Source organism: Triplophysa rosa, linkage group LG23, assembly GCF_024868665.1.
Source record: "Triplophysa rosa linkage group LG23, Trosa_1v2, whole genome shotgun sequence".
In the NCBI taxonomy this organism is placed as follows: Eukaryota; Metazoa; Chordata; class Actinopteri; order Cypriniformes; family Nemacheilidae; genus Triplophysa; species Triplophysa rosa.
In genome coordinates this window covers 16,539,338-16,554,976 of record NC_079912.1, presented here as the reverse complement: position 1 = coordinate 16,554,976, position 15,639 = coordinate 16,539,338, and the positions used below count along the sequence as shown (strand labels likewise).

The window sequence follows — 15,639 nt, the reverse complement described above, 5'->3', positions numbered from 1 at the left end:
GCCGAAAATGGGCTCTGGAATGTTCACTTTTGTAAAAGGGCCCCACATAGCACCACTAGAGATTATTGTGCGATTATCAACACAATCTCACGGTAATTGTAACTATTTTACGAGGTGACTTTTACGTATGAATTTGTACGATCTCAATTCGATTTGCTTTAGGGGTGGGGTTAGGGGAGGGCCTTTTTCTAACAATCGTATGTTTTTGTACAATTCACATTGTATGAATTGATACGAATTAGCCACCTCATAAAAGAGTTACGAATTCCCATGAGATCAGGCTGACTAAATTAAATAAATACATTTAAAAAATGCTGTTAGATATTTTCTTTAAGCTTGAAGGCTCAGATTCACATCAGTTGTAATGGACACATTTTCTTATAATACTTTTCTTTAAAGCTTTCTCTTGCTATCGCCCTCTCTGTCGGAAAAATAAAATTGCAGGTTACTTTACATAATTTTATCTTTATGTGGGTTTAGGTCAAATGATGTCAAACTCATGTTCGAAAAATTTCTAATTATTACTATAAGGTTACTGTTGCATGCTGAGGTAAAGGCGACTGTTTTGAACACTGATTTTTTTATGTACTTGCCCAATAATTAACTTTTAACAAAAAAAGTGATGGTTTGCAGCTATAATATCTAAATCTAAATCTAAATCTGGTGGTTTGCAGATCTAAATCTAAATCTAAATCTAATAATATGCAGAAACAATTAACGTATGCATAAGCAATCTATCGGTTAATTTCCCCAAATTTCAGCTAATAGAAAGATATCCTTATTTTCGTTTTTCTATTTACATTTATAGTTTGTTTGGTGACACAGTTCAACACTTATGGTGTTCTGATCTTATGGTGCAGATAGTAACAGGTGAATATAAAGAAGGTGTGACCTCATTCAGCTCAACTGATGGGGACTTCAAATGATTCAACAAAATCAAATATCAAATATAGAGAGGTAGCGTGGGTTTATAGCTTCCCCGATCTGTTATGTGGCCACAGCTGGCCTGGTAATTCACCACACGGAACAGGATTTGGATCGATTTACCTCAGTTATTCCTGTCATCTTATCGATGCGGCGGCCATTGACACGGTTGGTGAGGATTCTCCTGAAAGTAAAAGTGATTTTGGAAGGGCCAACAGTAGGGGGTCTATCATTTTAACCACCTCATCTAAATGCAAATGAGCGTCTAGCGTGACCCTCATCTCCCGGAAAAGCAACGTGTTTACAGATAGGAAGAGGTCTTTACTTGGAACTTGTAGAGGAATAAAGTTTCATGAACACACATTCACCTGTGCCAGTAATGGTTAAAAAGTTACTTAATCATTTGCATGTGAAGTCGAAACTAACAAATGAAGTGAATATGGTGGTTAGGGATGGTTATGGGACATTAAGGTTTGATATTATAAAAAAAATCATACAATTTGTTTCAAGTCATTTTAATGCTGTTACTGCTTGTTTTATTAGATTCATTCGTTGCCACTCAATCAAGATTTGAAGCGAAACCAAATGTGTGTGACAGCCGCTGACGCGAGCGTGACACTGTGGGATGAGCGTGTGCGCTCAGACGTGATTCTGTTACACCTCTCTTTGCTTTGTGTGTGTGTACAGGTCTGCAGGGGTCTCGCGTTCACATTGCTGGCCGTGTTAAGCCCAGGGGGCAAACATAAAATACGCAGAACGGCGAGCTGGGATCATGTCCTGTCTGTTTGACGAGAGAGGATTCTTGTGCAGGGTCAAGCATATTGAGATGGCAGGTTGACAGATAGATACTAAGAAATAAGTGTCAGATCTGTGCTGATGGAGTTAGTTGCTAGTTACAGTCTATATCTGGGTTGATTATTTAAGACTGATTTTAAGTTCATTTACAGTTTTATTCTGGGTTGATTATTAGAGACTTTTTTGATTGGTTACAGTTTGATTATGGATTGATTAATAAAGACTGATAATCAGTTAATTACGTTCTGATTCTGTATTGATTAATAAAGACTGATAATCTGTTGACTACATTCTGATTCTGTATTGATTAATAAAGACTGGTAATCTGTTGACTACGTTCTGATTCTGTATTGATTATTAAAATCTGAAAATCAGTTGATTACAGTTTGATGCTGGATTGATTATTAGAGACTTTTTTTGATTGATTACAGTTTGATTTTATTGTGGATTATAGACCTTTTATGTATTGATTATTGTAGACTGTATTTTGATTTATAGTCTTAATTCTGGATTGATTATTAAAGTCAGATTTTTGGTTGATTAGTTTAATTCTGGCTTGATAATTAAAGAATGATTATCAGTCCCCTACAGTCTGACTCTGGATTGATTATTAAAGATTGATTGATTACAGTTTGATTCTTCATGGATTATTATAGTTGATTATTTACAGCTTGATTCTCGATTGATTATTAAAGACTTTTTCGATTGATTACATTTTCATTTCATGGATTATAGTCTAATTCGGTAAAGATTCATTGCATTTCAAGTATGATTCTGTATTGATTATTATAGACTCAATATTTTGCTTCACAGTTTGATTCTGGATTGATTATTGAAGACTCATTATCAGTCGATCACTGTCTGATTCTGCATTCGTTATTAAATATAATTTTTCATTTGATTGCAGCCTAATTCTAGGTAGATTTTTACAATCGGACTCGTATTATAATATTTGGACTTGATTCTTGGTTAAATATCACATATCACTCTGATTATAAGCTATTGGTTAGTATTTCACTTTGACCCTGAACTGAATGGTATATGTCGAGTAGGAGCTTTAGCATGTGGAATCACGCTGTTGCTGGTTTACTCGGTAGACCCAGATTTTAAAGGGCTTAATGCAGAGCCAGACCACTTTCTTGTCCGCAGACGGCTAGAGACTCCAGCCAAAACACTGCTTTCTAAAGTATCACAAGTTTAACAGCACATCTCTTCTGTACAGCCTAAATATTTAGCTGCATTTGAAGCCTTTTGATGCGTTTCAAAAGCAGCAGATTTTGTTTGGTGTTTTTAATTGAATTGGACCCGCTTATTCCCATCAACCTTTCATTCCTTTTTAATTTTCACATACGGTACCTTTAGGAGCACAGTTAAAAGAGTGTGTCATGAGAGACTTGCTGAAGTCTATTGGTCTTTTTTCCTCCACATCTGTGTTTAGAGCGAAGCCCCCACAGGGCACTGAGGTTGATTGTTATTTCGTCTGCCTTCGTTCCAAAGCCAAGCAAATCACTCAACAGAACGTCAGTCCGTCCAGCCAGGACTGATCAAGCACTATGTCTTTATTAGTTATGGGTAGAAAGGGTTCGAACGGCACTCACTTTAAAAGATTAGCACTTATCTTAAAGGTCATTATTGAGATGATACTACTAATCTATATGTAATATAGGATGCTTTTTTGTAAGCCATCATTTTTAACATTGCTGCATAGCAACCAGTATTGGGTGTAACTAGTTACTAAGTAATTAGTTACTGTAATTTAATTACTGTTCCCTTGAAAAAGTAAAGTAAGGGATTATTCTTATTTTTTGTGTAATTTAATTACAGTTACTTCTGATGTTATTGAACTAAATACTGTGTAATATATTCAATAGTGGAAATGACATCAAAATTATAAGTCTAACTTAAAAATCATTTACTCACCTTCGAGTTGTTCCAAACCTGTATACATGTGTGTGTTCTGATGAACACAGAGAAAGATATTTGGAAGAATACTTATAACAGATTTCCCCCCCATTGACTTTCATAGTAGAAAAAATACAATGGTAGTCAAAAGTGCCCCAGAACTGTTTGATGTCCTACATTCTTCAAAATATCTTCTTTTGTGTTCAACAGAACAAAAAAAGAAAGAGAAAGTTTTTTTTCCTACTATGGTAGTCAATTGGGGACAAAATCTGTCTTGTTATAAGCATTCTTCCAGATATCTTTCTCTGTGTTCATCAGAACAAAGACATTTTTACAGATTTGGAACAGCTGGAAGGTGAGTAAATGATGACAGGTTTTTCATTTTTGGGTGAAGTATCCCTTTAATGTATCCTTCTTACATTTGTATACTTTGGTCAGTTGCTAAGAATAATTTATGTAGTTATTTATTATTTATTTGAATGAATTAAATAAGCCTTTTCATGTCTATCCTTGAATCAATTCTAATCAAGGTTGATGTAGGATATAGAAAGTAATTAGTAATAAGTAATTAAATACTTTTTGAAGAGAGTAGTTTGTACAGTAATCTAGTTACACTATTGTAACACTTCAACAAATCAGTAAAAAATAGCAGAAAATACCGAGATGGGCATCTGAATGAAAGATATTGATCTGTCTGGAATTGTGCAACTCTGTGTCATAATGAAAGTAAATTTTATTTGGATTTTGCCTGTTGTGGTTCACACACTTTGCACAAATTGTAGTAGCCTATTACTGCTTCTCAACAATATTTTCATAGAACAGTGATTAAGCATCATTATTTGTGTAAACATGCAGCTAGCAGCTTAAAAACACTTGTATGCCACATATGGATCTGGAAGTGACAGGTGTGATGTTGATGTTGACGTTTCCCTCTTTACCCCCCCAGCATTAGACGTGTTTACTATCGCTGGTGTCAGATGTGTTGTATTGTTGGCAAACAGCACTGCAAAAGTACCTCATACCATCTGTGATGTGGTAGTTTTGACTTTTAAGCTCACTGTGTGATGACATATTGCTGAAGTTTGCAGCATTTACATCATTCTTTACCAATTTACAACACAGTTTACTGATTTACAAGTTTGATTTAAAGGGACAGTTCACCTAAAAATGAAAATTCTGTCTGAAAATTTGAAATGACTGTCAAAAGGGCCCTAGAACTGTTTGCTTTCCTACATTCTTCAAAATATTTTCTTTTGTGTTCAAAATTTTCCTACTATGGTAGTCAATGTCATTGGTGACCAAGAACTGTTTGGTTACAAGCATTCTTCCAAATATGTTTCTCTGTGTTCATCAGGACAAAGAAATTTATACCTATTTGGAACAACTTGTGGGTGAGAACATGATAACACAATTTTCATTTCACACTGCAAAAAAAAAAAAAAATCAGGAGCACTCTAAAAATGATGAGTTATTTTCAACTCAGTGTTGGGTCAAAAAGGGATGAACATAACCCACTGGGTGGATTGTTTCAACCTAAATGCTGGGTTGTTTTAACCCATTGTTGAGTCAAATAACAGGGTTATTCCTGGCTTAAAATGAGACTGAGGTGGTGCAACGCACGTGTAGGCTTACCGTCCCTTTAAGTGGCTTAACAAAACACTTATATTAAAGTTCTAAAAATGAATCAAAATAAGCTAATAAGTTATATAAAACATTACATTTATTCACCCGAACAGAAAAGTTGAACAAGCTTTTTATCCTTTCCAACTAACTTTTCATCTTATTAAATGAGCAAAGCTCATTCACATCCTACATTCTCTTGTGGTTCACTGAGCTTTGAATGATTCGCTGATCTCTTACATTCTGTTTAAACGAATCGGTTCAAAGGAGTCATTTGTTTGCGAGTCGTTCTGATCTCAATGTGCGTTCATACTGGCGAACTCGCTGTGTGCAGAATAACGCTGATTCAACGAGCCAACTTCACAGCTAAAAACATTACAGTGATGAAGAAACCTTTTCAATAAATTGAACGTAAAACACCGGAACAACCGTGAAACACAGCTAATACAGCTCCTAATATAGCTCTTCCACTGAACTCTTCAGCGCTCACTGTTCTGATAATGAAACAGCGCCTCCGTTGTGGCGTAATGCCGCAACTGCAGTTACAAATGACAGTCTGTTTAATGCCCGCAGTGTTTTTTGTGAAGACGCTCGACATAATTTTGCCAAGAGTCGGAGGCGGCACAAAATTTGACTGAGGCGGCCTCCTCCAATTTCTCTATGCAGGAAAAACCTTGGTCAAATATAAACGATTTGCTTGGCTAATTTAACCCAATGGCTGGTTCATCCCTTTTTGACCAGAGTCAACTCAAAACTTTCTGGTGACTGGCAGACTGGCACAATTGCAAATGATCTCTTGTGGTAGCAGACTGTTCCTTAAATTTACAGAACTTTAGCTAAGACAATTCGAAGTCACTAGAAAATTTTAGGCCTTAAATTGCTGCTTTACTCGATCATGGTGATTACGAAAATACAGTCTGAAAGAAAGATAGATGTATTCATTTGATTTTTAATACATTATTTTACCAAACACTAAACTTGTGACTAAAAATTCAGAACCACGTTTCAAGCCTCAAGTTTACATTTTTGGTCATATAGTTCAGCGTCTGATCATATAAAGACATGCATTTTTGAAAACAAGCCAGGCTTGAGCTGTCGCAAAGACTCTCTCTGGATTTCAACAATCTGAGACTAATGAAGAATTATCACTCTGCTTTTTGCTGACTCTCGCTTTCTTTTGCGGTCGCCATAGTTACACGATCTCCATAGACTCCAAGTGTTCCATTGCCTCAAGGAGTGATTCATTGTTGAAAATTATTCACGAACAAACATGGTTATATGTTATAATTCCCCACATTAAAATCAAATTAGATTTTTGTGGATAAAAATGTGACTAGTCCTAGCAGAAATTAAACCTATACTAGAGGCGATTGCCATTGTGTTGCTATGCAGGTGCTAGTTGGTTGTTTCTAGGGCGCAGATTTTCATAGTTCTAATGTTTAGATACATCTGAGGGCCTTTCTTTACTAAACTATGGTGTTTTTTTTCTACCAGGCAAATCAATTCCAGCCCTTAGAAAATCTTCAAAATCCTCTCAACAAGCTGCACAAGTTACGCAATACCACAGGGTTAGGGGGTTTGTTCAAATCCCTAGTCTCAAGAATGAGCACAAAAAAGTGTTTTTCAACAGTCTCTCACCTTTTCGCCATTATTTTGATAGGCCGCTGTGTTTATTGTGTCCTCTGGATGATTGTGAGAGGAAAAACAGTCCCGATGTATCTCATCAGATAAGGTCTATCGCAACCGAAAGCATTCACATCGGCCCTTCCTGTCAATGTGCACCTCTTTCCTGTTATCTTCTCCAATTTTTGTTTTTTATGTTGGCAGCGCTGGCTGATATCGACACCCCTCTCTCCTGTATATTGCTCACGGCCTTATCGCCGAGTGTTCTACAAAGGGGTCAAAGGAAGAGTAATTCCTCCGGAGAGAGACATATTTCAATTTAAGGATGGTTTATTCATTGTGTTGTTCGGGCAAAGGTTCTAATGCACCTGTCCTGCCACAGAGCCGTGAGACTTTAACGTGCCCAGATTGCCCCATTGTGTCGCCTTGTAGGATTTTGTTAAACATTCGACTGGCCGGAACGCAGCCTCCAATCTCTCATGTGAATTTTTCTTAGTTTTAAATTGGAGATATTCACGTCAGTCGAGTTAAACTAATGGTATTGATTGGACGGTTCATTACCGGCGTGCTGGAGAGACCATGCCTCAGCAGTTTTCTCATATACCCCTCCCATGAGCATATACAGGCAAGGAAAAACATGTTGACTGTGTTGTTTCCACATCAGACAACGGATTTAACTGTCAGGAATACCAGTTAGCCCTTCAGGCGCAACCTTTTGTTTAGTAATGTGATCCGTGTTCTGCGGTTCAAGGATAAAATACATAGATCATTGTTGCGTTTTGACATTCATTCACAGTGGGCTGTGTGTAAATAATGCAGTTGGTGTGTAAATACTGTGTAGGGGATGTAAAGTTGGTGAGAATGCAGGATTAAGCTGAATTTCAAATTGCCCAAAAAATGTATGAAGAATTGATAGTGTGCTTCCTCGTATCAATGCGTAATATGCATAGACAGTTATGAATAAGCCATCGGCTGGTTGGTATTCTCAGATGGTAAACATTGTCGCACTGTGGTGCTATTAAAACATTGCTTCGTTTGTTTGAGCACACCAGTCAGCATAACACGGCAACACCTCCAATCAGAGATGGGAAGTAACGAAGTACAAATACTTCCTTACTGTACTTAAGTAGATTTTTCTGGCATCAGTACTAGTACTCCAACATTTATTTTTCCGACTTCTTTTTACTTCACTTTTTACATTTTTACACAAATATCATATACTTTCTACTTCTTACATTTTCAAACCAGTCTCGTGACTTTAGTTTTAATCTGTATTTGATGCACAATGAATATTATTTCTTGCCATTGCGTGACTTTTTCAACCTAATGATAGGGCTGCCTAAAAGCCAAAGCGCTGTGTGAGGCCGCCACTGGCCAATCAAATGTAAGAAGGCGGGCAAAGCGCCGGTGACCAATCAAATCACTGAGTAACTGTTCTCGATCTCGAGTGTGATATTCAGCATAATGTGATGACTCATAAATGATAGAGTTTTTAGCGCGAAAGGACCAGATTTTAAATATGTAATTTAGCTATCGAAGCGACCGCAATTCCAAAGTGGCCTAAATATAAGTTGCACTGTAATAATGTGAATTACACATGTGGTGAGAAACGACTCGAAGATTCTTTGTAAATATAAGTGTAACTGAAATTAGAGCACAGTTAAACGATTTAATAAAGTCAAACTAAATATGGGATTATACTACTTCTGTCCAACATCAGCAAATCTTTTAAACTGTACAGACTAGTCTGGCATAGTTGTCCTTGACAGCTACTGGATTTAACAGTAGGTTTTGACAGCTTTGCTAAATTTAGCTACAAACATATACTTCACTAAAGACGTACTGCAGTTCTGTCAGAAGGTAAGGAAACTCGTAAGCGCATTATTGTTGCTGTTGTTCATTATCGTGCACTGCAGTATGTATCAATGAATTGCATATTTTTTGCTATCGTGGTGTGTGCATGAAGTTCATGAACGAGTGCAAAATACCTGCTCATTGCGTTGCTTTCCGATTAACTAATTATAGTGGGCACTTTTGCACAAAAATTTCGCTAATTTCCCGATTGACGTTTTGAAGTGGTTTTCTGGACATATTAGTCTTATTTTCGAACTCTGTTAATGCATTTGCCTTGTTTGATCTGTCTGATCTATTTTCCTGGTTTTTATGATGATTTTTTCATCTTGTCATATTATAAGGAGATAAAAATGATCCTTATCAACGTTGATTGACATTGCAATAAACTTCTATCACATTATTTTGGCAGTTGAAATTTTGGGCTGGTTTTTGTTGGAGTGAGTAGGTTTTAGTGAGCCTTTGGGCTGGAAATCCTCCACCTAATCTGGCAACACTGTCAGCAAGATGTTTCAGTTTTAATGTTGAACTAGTGCAACGTACAATGTAAGAGGCTAAACATTTAATATTTTAAAATTGATTTACTGTACGACTGACAGTATTATCCAATGAGGCAAACTACAAAACGCTGTGTTGAATGGAAAAACATCATAAACATGATTCATGTAATTCGTACATCAGTGTGACTAGAGAAGAAACATTAACAGAGCCGTTTTCAGCGTTTTATTAGGGATGGGGTTAGGAATAAATTGTTTTAATGGTTACCAAGTAAATTGACCTGCTTAATTAATGTTTATTTCTTAGTTTTCTCCTTTGCATAATGATATGTCCATGTCTGGTCTGTATTTAAAATTTAAAGGGACAGTTCATCTAAAATTGAAAGCAGTGAAATTCTGTTATAAAATGTTTTGACAATCACAGTACCAAACAGTCATTCCCTGGCTATTACGCATCACAGACATAGGCTAGTAGTCTATGAAGCTGCCACGGACCAAGGCGGAAGACAACACGAAAAATGGCACATTATCTACTTAATGGTAGTTCAGTTGTGAGGTCCAGTTACGAGCGTGGCTCTAAAACAGGTAGTAGTATTGGCTACTTTTTACTTAAGTACATTTTAGAGCCCATACTTCTTTACTTTTACTTGAGTAAACAAGTACTTCAACTTTTACCAGAGTACTTTTAAACATGACTATCTGTACTTCTACTTAAGTAAAGGATGTGTGTACTTTTGCCATCTCTGCCCCCAATCCTAACTTATGTATGAATTTCATAGCATTAAATCGATATCAAAAATAGCACTAAAAATAAATTATTCTGTAGTTTATTTTACTAAGAGCTTTTCTTCATTTTTCTTTTTACCATCTGGTTACAACGTGATTTTAGTGGATGTACGAAGTCAGTTCTTCTCAAGTTTGCGCAGTTGTCCTGGCGGAGTGACCACAGGTGTAGCTCATCTAAGATGTTTTACGTGAAAATCGATCAATTGAAATTGATCTCAATAGCGCTTTTACAATGTTGCAGTGCTTCAAAGCAGGTTTACATGAAAAAGAAAACGCAGAAATAAAGACTATTATTAGATCTATACAACACATACACATGAATACATACTTTTAATATAGAAAATACATGTATTCTATAAATATATATTAATTTTTTTTATAATAGAATACATTTTCAGAGCACATACAGAATACAATGGAAGTTATTATTGCACATTTTATTGTTGTCATAAAAGGACTGTAATCCACTATAATGCTATGTGTGTTAATGCTGTATTTCTAAATTTATTCTAACAAAATAAGATGAAGTTGACATATTATTGTCTAATGCTGGGGTGTTGGATAGTATATAATGTTGCGACTGAACGAATCACATCAGATTTCTCTGCGTTATGTAAATAAGTGGGTGTGGCCGACTCACTGAAAGCACTGAGTGTGACAAAGATAAATTAAGAAACATTAACATACATTTCAAGAGAACTATGTTTTGATAGGGTAGCGGGACCGCAAAGGACCGTTGAGAGACGGTAATCAAACTCGGGTCGCCTTAAGCCCACTTCCGCTATATGTTGGCGCGCTAACCACGAGGCTATAGGCACTGAGAATGGAAAAGATTTTTTGGGTTACTTGTGTTTGAACTTGCTCTATTTGTCTTTCACACACAAAAACACAGGTAGATGACCATGGCACATCTGACGCCATGGCCCTTTCCCTGATTCGATCTCTGTGGAATACTCCCTCACACCAAACAGGAAGCCAGTGACATCACAATATCCTGTCTTTTTGAACCGCAGTCCCGTGACATCACATTCTCTGTGCACTATTGTAAAGCTTCTCTTTGATAAAACCCACTAAAGATGGGTTATATTCCACAAATCAATGCAAAAGCTTTTCCACGCAGTTAAAGCTTTTGTGTCACGCTATGGGGGTATCGTTGCTTATGTTTTTCCAGGCCATAGAACGGAGTGTGAAAGACTTGCACATATTCCCCGGCCTTGTAATCCTCTTAGATAAATAGAAGAACATTTTTGCTTGTGAGGTTGAGATTTCTTTTGAGGCCCATTCTTTCCTCTCAGCCCCATTATTAAGACGTTTGTGTTGTGGAAAGGCAAAAGGAGGGTTTCCTCTATTCTGTGAACCACGGGCTCCACCACCTGTAACATGTAATTATAGTGCTCGCAAAGAAAACAAAGAAGCCCATTGTTGTTAGTAGAAGAAGATTATGAACTGAAGACTTTTTTGCTTTCGGAAAGGTCTAAAGATAGCTCCCACGGCATCGAACACAAGTCAGCATAGTCTAGCTCGTTGCTTTCCAGCTGAGAGGATTCATATAGATTTTTTTAGCGTAGTCATATCCAGGTGTAAGCTCATGGAGAAGCACATGGTGTAATCGGATCTCTCTCACTTCCAGCCAGTCCTGCAGCTCGGGACTGTTTTACATTCAGCTCGAAGACTGTACTGAAAGAATTTTGAGAGGGGCGTATCCACGATCACATTCCATTTGAATCTAAACCCGTGATAATATCAAGAGCTGGTTCTATCTAGATCAGTGCAGAATTCACAAAGAGTATTGATATCTGATTGGCTGTGTTTCGCTTGTTGTCAAAATCTAGATATCCACCACGTATCCATCCTCATGATGTTCCAATGCATGATGTTTCCTTAGATACTATTTAAAATCACCATCGTGCCATTCAAAACCTTTTTTACTGGAACACAGTCTGAAATTTTGAGATGTTTTAGTGGTTTTGTGGCCATACAATGGAAGTCATTGGGGTCAATGTTGTTTGGTTACCAACGTTCCTCAAAATATCTTCTTTTGTGTTTTGCAGAAGAAAGAAAGTCATACAGGTTTGAAATGACATGCGGGTGAGTAAATAACGAAATCATTTTCATTCTTAGGGTAGTGGCATCAAAACGCCTGCCAGATTCTCCGTAATGAAAATAAGCCGTGCCGCTACCTCTCCAGTAATTTGCATTGACGCCCGTGCAGATGTTTTGCTGTGCTTTTTAACCGAATTAGATAAACATTATTTAGGCCCGCTGTGCTTCCCCGTCGGTGTACAATGTTGATCATGGCCGTTCAGTCTTTTTTTGAACGCATGAGGTGATTGTATTGGAGGTGTGTAGGATTACATCCCATTCAGATGATCCCATTTAAACCACCAGAAACGTGGACGTACATTCCACTGTTACTTCAGATGATATTGCCTCGGTAGAATCTATTAAAGTTCCTCTCAATCATCAGATGTTTGAACGTTTGGTTGTCTCATTGTACTGAAGTGCACCGGGTGCCAATTTATAACAGCCTCATGCATATCCACATCAATTCAGCTCAATTAAAGGCCATTGTGTCCTAATTAGCCTTTAAGTTGGGGTAATGGTGCTGTGAGAGTTATGCTACGAGAGGAACACTTTTAGATGTACTCACGTTTCTAACAGGTCTTATGTTGAGATATGAATGATCTGTCATGCTTCGCTTGAAGTACCCATAATGCATTAGTGTTGGCTCTCAATGTGTTCATCATTGCTTTATTATAACGAGTTTTAATGGTTGTGAGGGATGCTTTCCCATGCTAGGTCTTTGCTGTATGGGTGTCCTGAATGGGTTTTAGTGTGTTGCTACGTAGTTCCTGGACAGTTGCTAGGGCGTTGCTAGGTTGCCAACTTTCCCAGGGTAAAATATCTCGCAGCAAATCTTGATATTGTAGCTACACGTTATGGCTCAGGACAGGTTCTAGTCACACAGACTGTTTCAGTTGTTAACGCGAGTCAAGTCAAGTTTATTTTAATAGCGCTTTTTACCAGTCACGTCAAACAGCTGTACAGGGAAAAAAAACATGTTAAACAAACAGAATAAAAGACAGAGTCCTAATAAATGATATAAAACACACAAGCGTTAGAACCAAATAGTATACAACCATTTTGTGTCATTTTGTGTTCGAAACTGATTGTGCTGCTGCTCATCTTGGCCAGGACACTGTGAAAGAGATTTTTCATCTCAGAGAGGCTTTCCTGGTTAAATAAAGGTTAAATTAAAAAAATGTAAAAACATTTTTAGAATTAAATCAAAATGTTAATCAAACATCTTTAATTATATTAATTATATACGTAAATTAATATAATTATATAATCAAATATCATTGAAAAAAGCAAAAGCTGAAACTGGTAGTGCTTCTGGACCACTGCTGTTTATATCTTGCAGAATGATCTATAGCTCAGGTTCCCCCCTTGAGTTTTTGTCTATTTTACTGTCCGCCAAAAAATTGTCGTTGTTGCGAAATACTTGCGCAATAATAATAGTGATGCTCGTCTTAGAAAACACTACTAATTAAGAAAATATTATCGAATATTATCAAAAAATTATACAAATCTTCAATTTATTTGTACATCTGGAGCGTTTTCCTCAAAATACGAGATGGCAGTGTACTCCGAGTCTGACAGCTGCTCTTTGTTTCATTTGACGTGTTTTCTATGGCAGCTGCCAGACACACGAGAAAAGTAGCCAGCGTCACACCCCCAGCGGGTTGAACAGCGGTGTGTCGGTAAACCTGGAGTTTAACCGTCCAGTAGCCGCCCATCATTTCTGACACCTTCGTTTTCTCTCTATTTAAAAGACGTTCTGCTGTACTTTCAGATTTATTGGCTTTTAATGGTTACAGACTTTTGCAGAGGTGCTGGAATATACGAGGGACTTGTCCCTCAGGGTAGGATGGCAAGAATAGGAAACTGGAAAGAGTGTTTGTGTGGAAGAAAGAGAGACAGCGAGATGCAGAATAAGTAAGCGAGATAAGCATGGATCTCCTGAGCAGAAATCGCCACAAGGCAGTTTGATTGGCAGCGTGTGGGTGTGAGGAAATGAATCATCCCGTCTCTGTTTAAAAAACCTTTTCCTTTTTGTCGTCTTCCATTTCATGCTGATGCCCTTCATCTTCCTCCTCCTCATCAGCGCCACAGCCGTTAGCATCCCAGCCACTTTTATTGGGCTGTTAAAGAGGTCATTAGGGAATAACAGGCTTCAATGTTAACTACTTCCTGTCCTTCAAGGGCTCACACAATGTGTTCACATCAACATCAGTATGCGGGTGAGGAATTGTATTGATGAGGAAGGAAATTGAAAACCAGATTTGCTTTCTTTTTTGAAAAACCTAGTGTGTTGTCTACCTAGGCAGCATTTTAAGGCGTCACTGTAGGCGTACTGTGCTACTAGACTTGACATCGGTCACTTGTGATGTTTCATGTCACTTAAAATGTAAAAAAAAGTCAGCCCATGTAGGCGGTAGACAGGGAGGCAGTTTTTGAGTTTTGTAGCAGAGCTATTGATTCATCATTGAACGTCTTTTCATTTAGTTATTCTGTCGCTTGTCGAGTCTCTGCGTCTTTCTCGTTACGCACCAGATCTTTGCTTAATTTCCACGCAAATGTGACGTCCCGGTTGCCTAATGCTTTGTGACAAGAGTCGCGCAACCCTGTTACATTAATCATTTCAGGATGAGCGCGCTCTCCCAACGATGGTTTCCTCGAGATCTGCCCAAAAACGTCTCGCCTAACCACATTTTTGAGGTGTTTTCCAAACTAAAAACTTTTTTTGTTCATGTGTGTGTTTTTGAAGACAGTTTGCACATTTTGTGACGCTCCCTTTCTCTTGCAGGTGACATCACTCAGAAAGGTTACGAGAAAAAGAGGGCGAAACTGCTCGGGGCGTATCTGCCACAGCCTCCAGGTAAAAGAACCGACTCTCACATCCCACCGCAGGGAAACTGTAGCGTTTGAACCCCAAAAACAGGTTTAAACAACTGAGGTAGGAGACTGAACCGGCTCTTGTTTTTTTTCTACAGCAGAGGGTTTACTGTCTCTTTTCTCATTTAAACAGATCCTATAAACCTGCTACGGGAATCAGTTTTCTGTGGTCTAATTTTCTAGGTCTTGGGATCTGGACAGATGGATTTCACATTAGATCTCTGTTTCAATGTCTGGAAGGCTGATATTAAAATAGCAATATCTTTTGAATGGCATTGGAGGCTGTGGTCAATAGGAATGGGTTATGTTAGTCGGAAAGGGAGATTTTCAAGAACGTTGGTAACCAAACAACATTGGACCTCATTGACTTTCATTGTATGGACAAAAAACATTTTTCAAAATATCTTCTTTTGTGTTCTGGAGAAGAAAGAGTCACATACAGGTTTTGAACAACACAAGGGTGAATACATGATGACAGAATTAAAATTTTGGGGTGAACCATCCCTTTCATGTTTTGCTGTTGCTATGGTTGCTGGGGGCAGTTGTGGCCTAATGGTTAGAGAGTCGGACTCGTGACCAGAAGGTTGCCGGTTCGATTCCCAGGGCCGGCGGGTAACAACCGAGGTGCCCTTGAGCAAGGCACCTTACCCCTACTTGCTCCCCGGGCGCTGCAGTGATAGCT

At 37.9% G+C, this 15,639-nt stretch overlaps 1 protein-coding gene across 9 annotated transcripts in view; it reads left to right on the top strand.

Moving 5' to 3' along the window:
* dip2ca (disco-interacting protein 2 homolog Ca) overlaps window positions 1–15,639 on the top strand; it is a 100,161-nt gene that overhangs the window by 40,068 nt on the left and 44,454 nt on the right. For all 9 annotated transcript variants that reach the window (XM_057323153.1, XM_057323150.1, XM_057323151.1 and 6 more), the window contains exon 2: window positions 14,869–14,940. In XM_057323153.1, coding sequence (XP_057179136.1) covers window positions 14,869–14,940 — 72 coding nt within the window. The remainder of the gene's footprint in view (window positions 1–14,868; window positions 14,941–15,639) is intronic.